This window comes from Typopeltis vanoorti, unplaced genomic scaffold, assembly GCF_054136105.1.
Source record: "Typopeltis vanoorti isolate ZY-2024b unplaced genomic scaffold, IOZ_Tvanoo_1.0 HiC_scaffold_823, whole genome shotgun sequence".
NCBI lineage: Eukaryota > Metazoa > Arthropoda > Arachnida > Uropygi > Thelyphonidae > Typopeltis > Typopeltis vanoorti.
Window position 1 is genome coordinate 42,541 of NW_028328228.1, and position 16,861 is coordinate 59,401.

A 16,861-nucleotide genomic window follows, 5' to 3' on the forward strand; every position below is an offset into this window, starting at 1 on the left:
GCTCTAACCGTTACCCACTATTCCATACCGAAACTAAAGGCCAATGTGATTTCATTGAAAGCATCATTCCAGCGCATATCCCAGAATTCCACACTCTTTATATTACCCAGAATTCCACACTTGAACCTGAGGCCAACGTGACGTCAATAAATGGCTTCACCAGAGCACTTTCCAGTATTACACACTCGAACCAACGGCTCACATGACATCATTTACATCTGGCATCACCATGACAAATCCCAGAATTCCACACTCTAACCACTACCAGAATTCCACACTTGAACCCAAAGACACAACATGACGTCATTGAGAGCTGGTACCCCATAGCAATTTTCAGAATTCGTTACTCCAACCATTACCTGGAATTCTATAGTGGAAACCACTACCCATAATGCATCACTCCAACGAAGCAAAAGAGGGCGTTCACACAACTCATGCATCCAGGATAGAGATGACGTCACCAACAGCCGAGGCTCAACACACTATAATGACATCACTAATCGACATCTGACAAATGACGTTACTTATCTGAAACTCATAACTACAGTGATGCACATCACTCGCGACGTCCATGGCTGTGGTTATAGTTCAACTGAAAACCAGAACGGTTAGACAAATTTTTGTAAATTTGTCGAACCGTTTTAGTTTACCAAAATACCAAATCGGAATAAAATTCATCCCATTTTACTTGTCGGGTGTGGAAACCTGACATTCTAATACGTTTTGAAGAAAATTAATCTTTCAGTGAATTATGAAAGAATTCGTCTTAAAATTATCGGAGAATCGTTTTTTAAGATCAATTGCATTTGCGACGAATTGTTGTGCGACGGGGTATCGTTTGGCGAACTGTTTATTCGGCAAATTGTCTTTTCTATGAATTGATATTTTATTCGTTAAAGATTTGTTCATTTAATTGTTTATTGGATTATTTACTTTTTTCATGAATTGTCGTTCAATGAACTGCCATTCGGTAAACTACTTTCGATTAACGGTTTTCCATGAATTTTCATGGAACCCCAGAAAACATATGGGGTTCCATGTTTTCTGGGGTTTAATAAGATTTATTCATGACTAAGGAATCAGAATGCAAGACACTTTTATTTCAATTTTAAGTCTCCTTACATTGGAGAAACTGAACAGCAATTATGGTTATTATCACAACGTAAATTTAAATGATGATTTCTAAAATTACTTCCTCATCAGTTTGATCACTGTCCTTGACGCAGATTACTACTGACATGTCATCTCTCCCTGAAAACAAACAAATGCTATTATTATTGAATTTCAGGGCTTAAACATGTGAACAGAAATTAGAATTAGGAATAACTATTTCAAATTAGATGCTTTTACAAATAGTTTTACAACAATAACGATGATGTGATTATTATCACATAAAGCTGTATTTTATATAGCTATTATTATATTTCATTTTCATGCTGTTTGAAAACAAAATGATAAAGAAATCATTAAAATATGTATTTCATGTTGTGTGTTGGCTGAAGAAGTATGAGATATCACATTTCAACGAGATACGTACATTAAGATGAAAAGCCAAACGTCTATATTTTCTTAATAACGGATTTTTATCCCCTTAATTTACATATTTACATTATGAATGAACGCCTTTTGCTTATAGTTGGTTAATCGTTTAGAATTACAGTCGAAGCAGCTAAGGCTCTGCTGGAATCTATTAAACAGTTTGGCAAGATCAATTGCAACAGTAGAGGTTTCTCTAACCTCTTTAGCAGACTTTTATGTCCTTTGGGGGGGGGGAACAGATGCATATGCTCTGTCTTTTTATCTTTCCTTTCTTTTTTTTTTTTTCATGCCGTGAGAATGGAAGCCAGCTGAGTATAAAGAACACAAGAGAGATGTTAGTATTGAAGCATATCTCATAAGTGCAAGTAGGGGGGAGGGGGCGTCATCAGGCTGTCTGAACATCACCGGCATGTTGTGAATGATGTGCAGTGTCTCAAAAAAGAGGGTAATACTGTGTCCAAGGGATTTTGGACTCCTGCTGTTAAGTAGCACGGCTGATGTTAATTCCCTTCAGGAAGATTTGAACACACTTTTGTCTTGAACACAGGAGTGGGGTTGTAGTTTTAATATACCGTAAATAAGAGCAACGTAGTGCATTTGGACTGAAGAAATATAAGACCGTGTGCTTCCTGCGTGTACTGCAGGAAGTGAATGATATTCGAAATCTGGCAGTGAAGTTTATTGGGCATATTTTAAGTGTTGCAAAGACTGCACATCGTAATACTGCTATGACAGAAGTACACTAAAATATAATGATAAGGAGGTGGTTGTGCCAGTTCATAAAGCAGTGGTCAAACCATTGACTATTGTGCTCAGACATGATCACCTGGTTTGCATTGGAGAGCGTCCAGAGAAGGGTGACTAAGATATTATTAGGAGTCTGGAATGTTAGGTATGAAGAGAGGACAAAGGAATGTGGATTACAGAGTTTGGTGGATAAGAGGAAAAGAGGTGATGTGACAGAGACATTTAGATTAGCGTGGAGATTTCATTGGATTAATTCAGATGGAGTATAAAATGGGTATAAAGTGAGATGGGAGGAACAAGAGACTATCTCTGGAAGTTATGTAATAGTCTGGTGATGGAGGAGGAGATTTTTTACATAGAAAATTATGGAGGAAATCGACGTATTTCCGGAATATGTTCTTAATATAGGCAGTTTAAAGGAGTTTAAGATTTAGTATGATAAATAAACCGCTTGGAAAGAAATCAACGGACACCATAATGTAAGAAACAAACAGCCAATGCGTACACGTCAATAAGATTAATATCTCCTTTCGCTGCTATGACTGCAGCAATCCTTCGAGACATACTTTCCCTAAGCGTAACACAGTGATCAATGGGAATTTTGGACCATTCTTCCTGCAAGCATGTAATGCGGTCCTGGACTATTATAGAGTTGCCATTCCTTAACCTCATCCTAAGTTTCAGTTCACCACTGATGTTCAATAGGGATGAGATCTGTGTTCTGTAGACGCCCGTCATATGTGGTGACATAAATGTCCACAAAGTACGCAATTACACCAGACATGGTGCATTGATATTTTGGCACTGCATTGTCCAAAATGTTCAGATAACTCACGGAGTTTAATGTTCGTGGCATCAGAAACAAAAGTCAGATGCCAAACCAGGAAAAAGGACCATACCCTCACACCATCACCTCCAAATTTCATAGTTTTGGATAGGAATTCTGGTTGGAGACGTTCACCGGGCATCCGTCACACCCACAACTGTCTATCTGCTCAACAAAGGTGTAGGTAGGTTCTTAGTTGCATAACACAGCTTTCCGAAATTCGTCATCCCACTGTACAGCTCTTTGCACTTCCGAAGACGACGTTGCATGCTGGTTCGGGTAATGTGGGGCTTGCGTATTGCGGTCCTAACATGGAAACTGAAACTCGTGGTTAGAACCCGATTCTGATTTTTTTTGTGCAGATTCGTATTCCAGTTGATGCCCGAATGTTCTGCTCCGCATTCAACGCATTGGCCGACGAATGCCGATTTTCACATGCATTACTCTTAATGGCAACCTATGGTCACATTCAATGAGTTTTGGAGGGGGTCTTTCACTGCGGTGACACGTAGTCGACTCACTGCACTTCGATCTTAGTATGTTATCACTGATTGTCGACCTGAGATGGTCCAATTTGACAGCAATTGCCGAACAGATAGGCCTTCTACATGGCATCCTATCATAATGCCTCTTCCAAGCTCCGTCATTTCTCTTCTCGCAACCATTACACCTGGGCACAGTTGCACTCACTTGAGGCATCATATTCCTGCATTTTTACTGTCTACAAACATGTGACTCGTTACATGGAACCTCCATGCATCTTGCTCATTGGGGGGGGGGGGGGGTTCAATTCACTACTTTCGAAACAGGGTATATTGTCAATTGAATGAATGTCCTACGTGGAGTCTACTGACTTCGTGGAGGATATAAGAATAATAATATGAAAAGCACAGCAAAATAAATAATACAGAAAGCATAGAGAGATAATGTAAATAGCAGTAAATATAGTAAATGGGCTATTTACTATATTATGGAAATTCATATTATTATTATTATTATCTGAGACCTCCATGGAGGAAGGCCATAAATCACCAAAACCCGCTACCATACCTTCCCTTAAATTCATTCACACTAGATGCACTCACTACCCCTAAGGGCAAATTATTCTACCCACTCACTGCTCTCTGTGAGAAAAACCTAGCTATTACCCAATTCATGACTGAGAACAACCTTAACTTCCATGGATGCCCCCGTGTTCTCTCCACGCCTTCCATATAACAAAAAATTTCATCAGTTGAAATGCTATAACACCCATTCAAAAGTTTACTAGACCGCTATCATATCACCCCTCTTTCTCTGTTAACTAGAGTCTGTAATATACATGCTCGTAATCTATCCTCATAATCTAAATCCCATAATCCAGATATAATCTTTGTAACTCTTCTTTGCACCCTTTCCAAGGCTTCTTTATCCCGTTGGAACCAGAGAGACCAAATCTGCACACTGTAATCAAAGTGTGGTTTTATCAAAGCCTTATAAAGGGGGAAAAATTACTTCCTAATCCTATCATGTCAAGGTTCACTTCAACATAGAAATTAGCATCTTAATTGTATTTGCAACCTTTGCTATGTGACTTTTGAACTTTAGATTCTTATCCACCAATACACCAAGATCCCTTGCCTCTTCAGTTTCTTGTAGCCTAACCCCGCCAATATAATATTCCGCTGGAACTCTAATCACGCCAAAGTGCATAACGTTACACTTACTAATATTAAACTGACAGCCATTTTCGTTTGCCCAGATTTCCAGTCTATTCAAATCATTCTGTAATTACTGAATATCAGTAGCATCCCTGATTGCCGTGCCTATCTTCGCATCATCGGCAAACAATTGCACATCTGATGATAGACTCTGCTTGATGTCATTAATGTATAGATTGAACAATAATGGCCCAAGGACTGAACCCTGAGGTACACCACTGGTTACCTCAAATCTGGCAGATTCACCCACTGTATACCACTTTTTGATATCTGTCAGTTAACCATCCCCTGATCCAAGTCAAGAGATTATGTTCCAATCTCATATTCTCCAGTTTACGCAACAGCCTTTCATGTGGTATCCTATCAAATGCCTTAGAAAAATCCAACATTATCATAGCGTATGCATTCCCTTTATCCAACTTGGCCATAACATTGTTATAAAATATGAACAAATTGCTAAAACATGACCTTCCTTTAGTAAACCCATGCTGTTCCCTGCATAGTTTAGAATGCTTATCTACCCATTTCTGTATGCGAGTTCTTACCAACTTCTCTAAAATCTTCACTACCACACCAGAGATACTAATAGGTCGGTAGTTAGATACATCAGTTTTTGCACCACCCATGTGCAATCGAACTATCATGCATTCCTATGGTATCATTCCTGAGCTGAGACTCAAGTTATACACATGAGTGAAAGGCATAGCCAATTTAGCTGAACATTCCTTAAGCAAACGGACTGATATTCCATCTGTCCCTATTGACAAATTCCTATCCAGGTTATGCAAGAGCTCCTTCAACCTCATTTTCATGAACCTCTAACTCTTCATCCAACGCATCAGTAGCACCATGCACCAGGCTACATACACCTGGTTGATATATCTTAGCAAAGTGAACACTCACTAACTGAACAATCTCCTTAACTTCCGTCACTCGTGTACCATCTGCTTTCAATAAAGTTATTCTTCCACATTCATTCTTTCTTTTGCTTGCGGCATACCAATAAAATGCTTTCGGATTGTCTTTAGCTGGCATGACTAATTTCTTTTCATACTTTTTTAGCTTTCCTCGCAATACTCGTTAATTTTCTGGCCTGAATTTTATATTTCATAACTCCTCTCACTCTTATTCTTACGATATTATTTCCACATCATCTTCTTCTTGTGGATCTCTAGCTTAATAAGGCTGCACATCCATTTCATTCCCAAACTATTTATTCTTCAAACACCAGTGACACATTCAGACACCGCCTCATTCAACACTTTTTGTAAGATTCCCATGCATTGTTGACATTTTTCCATTCATTAACTGAAATCCTGGGACGAAAGATAGTATTATCCTAAGTAGATCATAATTTCCAGCTTTGTAGTTCCGCATGTAACTTGTTTTAATCGGAGCTTCAATATAGAACATGTAATGTTCTATGTTCTCCTAAACTCACTCATGTTTTTCTGTTGACTTTTTTTCTATTTCAGGACATGAAAATGAATAAAGGATCTGTATGAAATAATAGAATTGCTCTTAAAGATCAAGCATAAAATCACTGGATTTGCACATATATTCAGACTACCATTCTCCCAATCTAAGTTATTTGAAAAAATTTGAAATAAAAGGTTTTTATTTCAAAAAAAATTAAACACAAAACGCGACTTTAAATTAAAAAAAAATAAAAAAACTTGAACTTTCTCAATTGCAATATGTTGGACTAGCATCTATTGCTTCTGCTTTTTCTTCAACTCATCCATTCTTTCGGACGGATACAATGTCCCGATTAGGCATCACGATGAAATAATGCAGTCGGTACGTCACTTGTCTGCTGCATACTGCAAGAGCAAATATTTGTGGCTGTAAATCTGTGTTTCAAGGGTCCGGTTTGCATGTTCTGAAGGACGAAAAACCCGAGTTTTCGGAGAAAAAACTCTCTATCTCCATACGATATCGGATAATTTATAATTCGATTGAAAAGAACTGATAAAGGTTCCTCATGAATTCGAATCCGGGTCTTTTTATTATTATTATTATTATTATTCCTGATACCTCCAAGGAGTCCGAAGACTCATCGCGGGAGGTCTAGCCAAAGGAGTCGTGTGTACCATGGGAGCTACTGATGCTCTCGACACAACTTACTTATTCTGTTTTCATTTCTGGCTGGAAGATCTAAACACTGAAGAAATAAGAAACCGTTCATATGTCCCTCAAAATTCCAGAAACTCCATTCTCTTTCGTATTCAATTTATACTGCTATAATTAAAATCTCTCATAGTTATCCTCAAATTGATCTGCCTAGACATTTCTGCTCATCACTGTATGTTTCTTGGCCTATAGTAAAATTCCACTAAATATCTTATCCTGTTCGCCTCCACTCACACTATACCCTGTCAAAGCTATTAGTGCGATTTACTTCAAATTCTCCACACTAAGAGAAACCAACTCATCTCATCATCACTAACACTCCACCGTCCCATTTTCTTGCGTGACGTAAAAATATGCTATACTCCTCTTCTTCTATTCCTGTCAAAACAACTTCTTTTGTCAACCAAGTTTCACTGATTCTAATAATCGTTGGACAGTCTGAGGCTATTAATGCATCCAATTCACATTCTTTATTCCTGAGTCTCCTGGCATTTGTACTCGTATGTAGAAACATAAATTTTTGTGCCTTTCTGACTCAGGTGATACATTGCAGTTTGCCTATGCAATACACCATACATTCTCCCATCTCCCAAATGATTTTCCTCACACGAGGCTACCCCTATAAGTATCCACCATGGAACTTATTGTTTACCTATCCTCGTCCAAAAAACAACAACATACAATCAATCTCTCTCTCTAGAAACGTATTCTACAAACCCTTGTATTATACCTTGCAAAATGTATTCTTTAACTTCTGGTAGGCCTGCCGACAGTGAATCAAGATACAGAGATATAGTGGCCGCCATAACTGATTGAAGGAAAAGGTACAATACACGAAACAATAGTATATTTGTACACACCCTTGGGTCAATTTAATGGGGAGTTTAATTTCCTCCCTAACAAAAAGTAATTCAATTCATCCCCCTTGACAACCTAAGCTGTACGGTCGTGTTGGTCAGTTGTGCAAGTATGGATGTTTTCATGTGGTTGGTGTCACGATTTTGGAGGTCCCATGGTAGTTCACGTCACGATTTTGTTACTTACTTTTCATGAGGGGGGAGGAATTTCCCCTTATCAAAAATTAATTTCTAATATACTTTTGATAAGGAAGTCTTGTATGGTAGGCGGTGGGCGCTTTGCTATGTATTACAGATTACAGGTTGACGTCACGATTTTGGAGGTCACATGTTAGTTCACGCTAGTTTGCTGCAAACACACTTTCGATGAGAGGGACGGATTGTCTCCTTATAAAAAAAATTATTTCTATTGTCCTTTTGATAAGGAAGCTATGTATGGTACGTGGTGGTCGTTAGCTATGTATTACATCACGTGTATGTTTTGAGCGCACATTGCAGTTGATGTCGCGATTTTGTTGCCACACACTTTTGATAAAGGGGAAGTATTGTCTGTGTCCATAGGCTGCTGGAAGGATATTTCAGAATGAGTTTGTCCTTAAGCTAAGAGAAATATGAGCTGCCTTGTTATGTGGAACCGACCTCTTTATAGTAATGGAAGTAATACTATCTGTTTGAAGTTAATGGGAAACTCTGATGACATTTTTTCCGCTGCAGTTCACTGTGTTTCAGCATCTGTGTTATATCACTCAGAGCATTCCAGGTTATAAATGCAGTCCCAATATATTCTTCAAGCTTTTCCAATAGAGAAGTCCAGTTTATGTACACAAAAAAAGGAACATTTATTGAATAACGTACGCTGTTATTTCTCTTTTTAACCATTTTTAATTCAATAATAATAATAATTTGTTTCAACTGCTTTTCCTAAAAAACAATAGAGAATCCGCCTTGTTCATAGCTTGCTATATTTTCATCTTCTTTAGCGACTGATTAAATCCTTTAGAAATACATAAATGAATAACAAAAATCCATTTCCAATCCTTCTATTCTCTGTAGTCATGTTTTCCTTCGGAAATTTGAAAAATTGTGTTTAATGGGTAAACTGTCGACGTTTTGCAGAAATCAAAATAATTCACCTCATAATCATTGTTATAATCTAATTCGTCACAAAATCTAACAGATTTCTGAATAGTGATCATCACTTAACGAAAACATGCGATGCTATGCTTGATATCTCCAAAAATAATACTCTGCAATATAATCCTAAATAAGATTTTTATTACGCTCTCAATAACACTATAAGAATAACTGGCTAATAATTATAAATTTTCGATAGAAAGAGATAACTTCTAATCATAACGAGTTATTGAAAATAACCCTGAGCTGTTTAATTAGCTCCGACAAGCATTTCTGCAACTATGAGGCTTTGTCATCAGTTGGCAGACATTGTTTTAAAAAATCGACAACTTCCTTCTCTGTATGACGTATTTGGTCACACGACACATCGTCTACCAGTGTTATCTCTTCTTCGTCCTCAACTTCAGTGTCATCAATATGAACACTAAGAATCGCAGAGTTCTTCTTCGGTTCTTTTTTGTCTCAATCTTTTCCAAATTGTACGTAAAATGTTTAGAATTGATTTTAGCTCTTCTAACTGACGTTAGCTAAAGTTTAATTTTATAGTCTTCAATAAATGAGCTGGTAAGTGATGGCTGTTTGCATTTATCATACTAATTAGGTGATTTTTTCAGATCTCTATATTTTATACAAAGATTTTCTTATTGGCATATATGTGTGAGGATTTCAGTAATCAACAGAGCGACTTGTATAAACCGAAAAGGAAGATGAAACGTTTTGTCAAAGCCAATTGTAATATGCGGTGCTTTTCTTGTATGGCTTCTCGCCACTTCTCGGAGAATCAAGACTTAGATATCGGCCGGCAATTGAAGACATTGAGCAAAAAAAAAAGGAGGCAGCTCCAGTTTGCGTCGAAAATTGAGTTATTGGTTGAACAGTGCATAAAAATCACAAAATAACTTAATGGAATAACGAAAAGGTCCAATAAGTCAGTGCAGAGTTATAATGATTATAACTTGCATCATACAACTTTGCGAGTAATATTCGTGATTTCTTGTAAATATTTCATTGCAGTTTTGATGAATTGATGAATAAAGATAAAATTGTACAGCAGTGGACATGATACTGTAGTGAGTTATATGAAAAAACACTGGATTTAGATTGCATTGGGAAAGTGACTGAAGAATTGAAGCAGATATCACCACCAGGTAATGATATTGACATTTTAAGAGGAGAGGTAGAAAAAACAATAGGACAGCTAAAACAGAACAAGAGTCCTGGTATCGATAACATCACTGGAGAAATGATTAATTATGGTGGTGAAAGTATGGTTACAGAAATGCACCAACTATGTAATATGGTATGGAAAGAAGGAAAAATGCCAGAGGAGTGGGTGAAATCAATATTAGTGATATTATACTAGAAAGGAAATAAGCTGGAATGTAAAAATTATAGAACAATTGCCTTGACAAGTCACCTTGGTAAAGTGATGATGATGATGATATTGACAGAAAGATTGAGAATACAATTGGAAGAATACCTTGCAGACGAGCAAGCAGGATTTAGGAAAGATAGAATCACAATTCAACAGATGTTGACAATGCGGTTAATAGCAGAGAAAGCCAGGAGTAAAAACAAAAACCTATATACTTGCTTTGTTGATTTTCAGAAGGCACTTGACAGTATCGATCAGAAAGTGACATCAGCAGTGCTAGAATCCTATGGAATTGATAAAAAAACTAACAGCTATATTAAAAGATGTTTATCAGAATGCAGTTGCAGCAGTTAGAATAGGTGATGATTTGGGGAAATGGTTCAAAACAAGCAGAGGTACTAGACAGGGGGACCCAATATCACCAAGCATTTTCATCGCACATTTAGAAAGATCAATGGACAAACTAAAGGAAGTTGCAAAATGAATATCTGTACACGGAATGAGAATTAACAATCTAAGATTTGCAGAAGACATTGTTATTATTGAAGAAGATGAAAGAGAACTACAAAAAACACTGAAACTGTTAAATGTGAAAGGGCAGAGATTTCGACTTCTTATGAACTTTGAAAAAACGAGGACAATAGTATTTGGTGAGAAGAACATGAAATAAAAGATTCAAGTGGATGGAACTGATATAGAAAATATAGAACAATTCACATATTTGGGAAGTAAAATGGCATATGATTTGAACTGTAAAAAAGAAATAAAGATCAGGATTGCAAAGGGAAGAACATATCTGAAGGCCATGGATAACATCTGGAAAAGTAAAGTGATCAGCTTGCAAACAAAACTAAGAGTACTGGAAACGCGCATCTTTAGCAGTGTACGGTATGGATATGAAACGTGGGTAATAAATAAGGAATAAAGAAAAAGAATTTTGGCATTTGAAAGAACTTGTTACAGCAAGATTCTAAGAATGGGATGAGTATAGAAAATTACAAAAGAGCTCTATCAGAAGACACAACCAAAGGAGGATCAAATGCAGAAGATTATAAAACTGAAGCTGCAATTATTTGGACCCATCTGCAGAATGGGTGAGGAACGGAAGATAAAGACATTCATATCTGCTATTATGGATAGTGTAAAGAGAATAAGTAAACCATACAGAGAATGGCTAGACGATATAAAGGACTGGTGTGGAATGGGTGTACAGAGAAACTGCGACAATGTCCACTGGACAATGAAACGTGGAAGAAGATAGTGAAGGAGGCATCGAACACCAAAGAGCAGTAAGCCCATGGTTCTTTATGATGATGATGAATCCGTTTGAAGTAACAATGTAAAATGTTTTTGGAACAGTTTTTATTTAGGTTGATAAAATTAGAGCTGCCTTCTTTCTGCAAAATCTTCAATTTAAAGTGGAATGGAGAATAAATGTTGTCGTACCAATAAGAATTGCTTCAGCGATATGTTGAGTGTACAGGTTTGGATCGGTAGATTGAAAACAAAACGCGAATCAACGAAATGAAGGACAGATCTCACGAAGATCATCCCACTTAGCATTCTTATCATACCAGACAACATGTGGATGAGAATTACTGCACGAGTGTGCTGAGTGAGACAACAAATCAATATTACATTGTGACATTGTGGTCTGAATTGCGTGTATACTCGTACTTAGGAGGGTTACCAGTAAAGAAGAGATCCGGAGTGCTGGATAGTAGTTACGATTATCTGGAATTGCGGTAGACATTAACATCTGAGCAAGATCACCTGTTATAGCAAATATCTCATCATTTATAAGTGCTTGATCTATACAGTTGAAAAACGAAAGCGACTTAGAATTGTGAGTAGTAAACTCTTCAAGAAAATCAACCTTACTATTTGGAAAATTGTACTGAAGAAAGTCAACATATACACAAAAAAGCAATTTTTTAAACATATCAATCGTTGGTGACATTATGGGACAAATCGAGCTACAAACAGAATCTGATAGAATAGGACTGAGAGAATTTTAACCAAAGAAAATCAAAATACCAGGAAATTCTGAATAGAAAACTCTATGACCTGGTATATCAAAGTAAACATGTACATAATATTTCAAAGTGTGATATGATAAAGAAAATCGAACAGGATGTAGTTGGGGAAACAGATGTGAGCAGCCATTGAAGAAACTGATATGTGCATCAGTTTTTTCAATGCTTGAAGAAACTAATGTGTGCATTTCTCTTAGGAAAAATGTGTGTGGATTTGCTAACTGGAGGTGAAAATGAACATCGGTGAGGTTGACACTGAGACGACGTATATTTAGGACGTATAATAAAGCAATGGGACTGGACGGGATTTTGCCATGGGTTTTGAGAGAATGTGCTGAAGAACTAACAGCTCCCTTGACAGCTTCTGTTGCATTTCCTAACTACACTCTTTAGGTTTTTCTCTTATTTAATTGTCTTCTCTGGCCACTACAAGGCCCGGATCTGAATCCCCATTGAGAATATATGGGAGTGTTGGATAAGCAGATCAAGGAGCATAGTCCTCTTTGTGAAATCTGAGCCAGTTAGGTGAATGCCTGGTATGTTGTATGCAATCCAACACCTTGTGGAATCTATGCCAATACAGCATATGTGCTGTAATTTGATTAAAAGCAATTATAATCTCAAATATAATTTCCCATAAAAATACAAAAATAAGCCTAATATAGTAGTAATTTTAATTGTTCAAACTTGTTATTGTAACTTACCCGAGAATCTGGGCTACACTGGAGACCTGAAGCACAAGGACAAATTTGCAGAAAAATCCCTAACATACCCACTTCACATTTATCACCTAATAAAAACATCATTATTATTATTATTATTAGTAGTAGTAGTAGTAGTAATCAGGGTCGTATTCATGGGTGTGCTAACTGTGCGGTGGCACAGGTCCCCGCAAAGCGCAAAAAATTGAAAAAAGAAAATTAATTTTTTAAAATTATTATATAAATTAATATTATAATTATTATATAAAAATATTATTATATAGAAAATATATGTATATAATTTTACAACCAATTATTGTTGTTATAGTAAGCGAAATAAGATCGAAGCACTAGAGCGGTATTATTTGAAACTACTCTAAGATATATAACAATATCCTACAACACTGGTGGAGAACCAATGGCACGCCTGAGAATTTTGCTGGCACGTCAAACATTTACAAATGGTATCCTTTTATACGCTTATTAAATTATTCAACCTTTTTTAATTGTTACAATACGTAAAGGTTAAATTTTGTTTTACAGGAGAGAGCAGCTATGAAGACATGAATTCTATTGGTGTGGTATTAACAAAAGATCACGTGACCCTTTAAAGACAAATGGAACCGACAATTTTTGAGTTGAAATGCTAATTCTCTTCAACCGAATTCTATAGCATCATAACATCATATGTGAGTCATAACAACATTCACTATATATTTCTTAGTTTTAAAACATTCACGACGGGGGGTGTCGTTTATCGTTCCGAAAGAACTTCTCATCACCGGCAGGCTCACCTCACACAAAGTTTCAACACTTGGTTGATTTTTATTGCCTTGTTTGCGTTTGAGCTGGAAGGAACTATGAAATGCTAATTCCATAGTTTTTCAATGGGAAGTTCTTAAAGACATCTAGTGTAGCAGAAAACAATTTCGGTTATATAAGTTCTCTTTGCCTTACTTCTCTTCAAATACTAAATACCTTTCCCTCATGTACTAACTTCATCCTGGTGTGAACCATTTCACAGTGTGTGTCTGCTCAGCCTGATTCCCGTATTCCAAGTTTGCAGAGTGATTTTGGAAAGCGCCAGGTAAATCGTGGAGAAAGAATGTCACCCAAGACCTTCACACTTCGCAAGCTACATGATGGAATGAAAATTTCTTTCGGAGTGATGGATTTGGATTCCTTACCATCGTGTTGGGGAAGACGGGTTCCATGAGGACTTCAGGAGGGGAATGCTGTCTTCACTGTGTGTTGGAGGTTTAACTTCTTCCATCTTCGAAGGCCATCTTTGTAGAAATTTGTTAGATTCACTGAACTTGTGCTCTTGTCATTTTTATGGTTATGGAGAAAGAGGCATCTAGTGGCAGAACTGAAAATATATTCGGTGGTGTGTTTGTGTGCCATTTCCTGTTGTGGGATGTTAAGGAGTAGGCTAGTGTGGAACGTTGTTATCCTGTTGTCAATTGAGGTGATGTTTTGTACTCCTTCTTTAGAGATGTACTTTGCTTGGAGTAGAAAAGCCAATTTGTTTTGTTCCATATAAATCGATTGATGGTTGACTTTATTTGTTTGATGAATTTAACTGGTGGCGTGAGAATCTTTAGTGTATACCAAAGGACGTCGGTGGCTATTTGGTTAAAAATTATTGTTCTCCCTCTTGTGGAGGCAGAGGCTCGTATTGCTGCCTTCTTTCCTAATCTTGCTTGAAAGGTTTAATCGTTACATAGTGAGATGAATATAAATTAGATGGAGTTTACATCTTCTAACAATGGGTAAAGAAAAGAGGAGAAGATGGGGATTCATTACATCTCTTGCACGGGCAAGTGGGTTTATCTCCTGGAAACTCGAGTTTTTCGTCGTGTAAACTCAATAAAATCTACAGTTGAACCCACACTATTTCAAACAAGACTGTATCCTGTTGTGTAGATGCCAAGAGATGATAGCACTTGTTTGCCGGTCTCTCCATCGGTGGCCGTCTATAATTAGTGATAGTCTTGCGCCAACTATCTCTGATTGACTACTGGTAGAATTTGAACTGTCCACTTAGTCTCCAAAAGATGGATAGGTTAAAAGGCCTAACCTACTTTCTACAAGGGAATTTATTTATTTAGTTTTGAATGATACTACGGACGTGAGTCATCTTTTACGGGATATACGGCGCGGTCTCAATCCCCCCCCCCACTTTTATCCCGGCTTGGGACTGGCATATAAATCAGGCCTATGACTGGGTCTTAAGTATTCTTAAGTCCTGAGGAACGAAAAATCCGAGTTTCCAGTTAAAAAAAACAACCAAAGCTCCGTATGAGTCCGGCTAACTCACCTTTCGAAAGAGACCAGATAAAGGTTCCTGACGTCACAGACGGAATCGAACCCTGGTTTTACGACCAAAGGGCTTCGTCTATAGCTCAGGTTCCACACGATACACATTTGAACCAAAGCTCTCGAAAAAAAAAAAAAAAAGTACACCGTCATTGTTTTTGATGAAGAGCATTTCATACACATGAACATGACATGTTCATGTGTATGAAATGGGTAAATATGCCTCACGGCCGTAGTATCATCAAAAACTAAATAAATAAATTCCCTTGTAGAAAGTAGGTTAGGCCTTTTAACCTATCCATCTTTTGGAGACTAAGTGGACAGTTCAAACTCTACCAGTAGTCAATCAGAGATAGTTGGCGCAAGACTATCACTAATTATAGACGGCCACCGATGGAGAGACCGGCAAATAAGTGCTATCATCTCTTGGCATCTACACAACAGGATACAGTCTTGTTTGAAATAGTGTGGGTTCAACTGTAGATTTTATTGAGTTTACACGACGAAAAACTCGAGTTTCCAGGAGATAAACCCACTTGCCCGTGCAAGAGATGTAATGAATCCCCATCTTCTCCTCTTTTCTTTACCCATTGTTGGGAAATGGGAATATAACAGTTAATAGTAATACATGAATTATCCTGTTATAGCATTTGCTCATTATGCAAATTATAATGATATTAATTAGAAATTGTTCTTGAATCACATGAAAGAAAATGTTGTATCATTGCTAAAATTCTATAACACATGTATGGAATATATCTGAGACAAAATAAAGTATTAAACTATTTTTAATAAATTATTATTATTAGTAGTAGTAGTAGTAGTAGTTGTAGTAGTAGTATTTATTCACATAATTGATACACACAACGAGATTTAAATAACATTATTTAATGTTATTTAAAAATATAACAAAGGATATCAATTTGTTATATTTAAACAACAAATACAGCAATCCCTCGATTAATGCGCCTAATGCGTTCTTTAAAACAGGCGCATTAATCCAAAATGCACTAATCAAATATGAGAAAATGTATAATGCGAGTACCTATGGTAAAATGCATAATTCGTTCCTCAGATTTCTTTTTTGATCCTTAAGTTTTTTATAAAAGAATTAAGGTATGTCTCAGGGACTAGTTAAAGGAAACCATGAAGCTGAAAGGCAATAAAACCTATTCAGAATATAAATTTATTATTCTGCTTCTTAAGAAAGAATTGAGTTAACGTATTTGGGCAGGTTTTCTTTTTTTCATACCACTGATGGTATGGCCCTATTGCCCTTCTGAAAATTTTAATAGTTCTCTCTTCATCAGAATCAGCCTGTAAGCATTGCTGCTTAAAAACTTCGATTGCACGAAAACTATTTTCAAATTGTTTCTGTGAAACCTCTTTGGACTTGTCAGTGATTAAAAACTTTCTTCATATTCTTCAGGATCTTCCCGCTGTGCATCTAAATTTAGCAGGTAGGAATCACTCAACTTCTCAGAATGAGATTTA

General features: G+C 36.9%; 1 protein-coding gene across 1 annotated transcript in view; it reads right to left on the reverse strand.

Annotated features, from left to right (window-relative positions):
* Nucleotides 1-1,079: 1,079 nt before the first annotated feature.
* The window catches only part of LOC150092072 (astakine-like), a gene marked incomplete at its 5' end in the record, with an annotated part of 48,697 nt that continues 32,915 nt past the window's right edge, over nt 1,080-16,861 (reverse strand). The window contains 2 exons of the mRNA XM_090415332.1: nt 1,080-1,251; nt 13,052-13,137. Coding sequence (XP_090271458.1) covers nt 1,231-1,251; nt 13,052-13,137 — 107 coding nt within the window. The remainder of the gene's footprint in view (nt 1,252-13,051; nt 13,138-16,861) is intronic.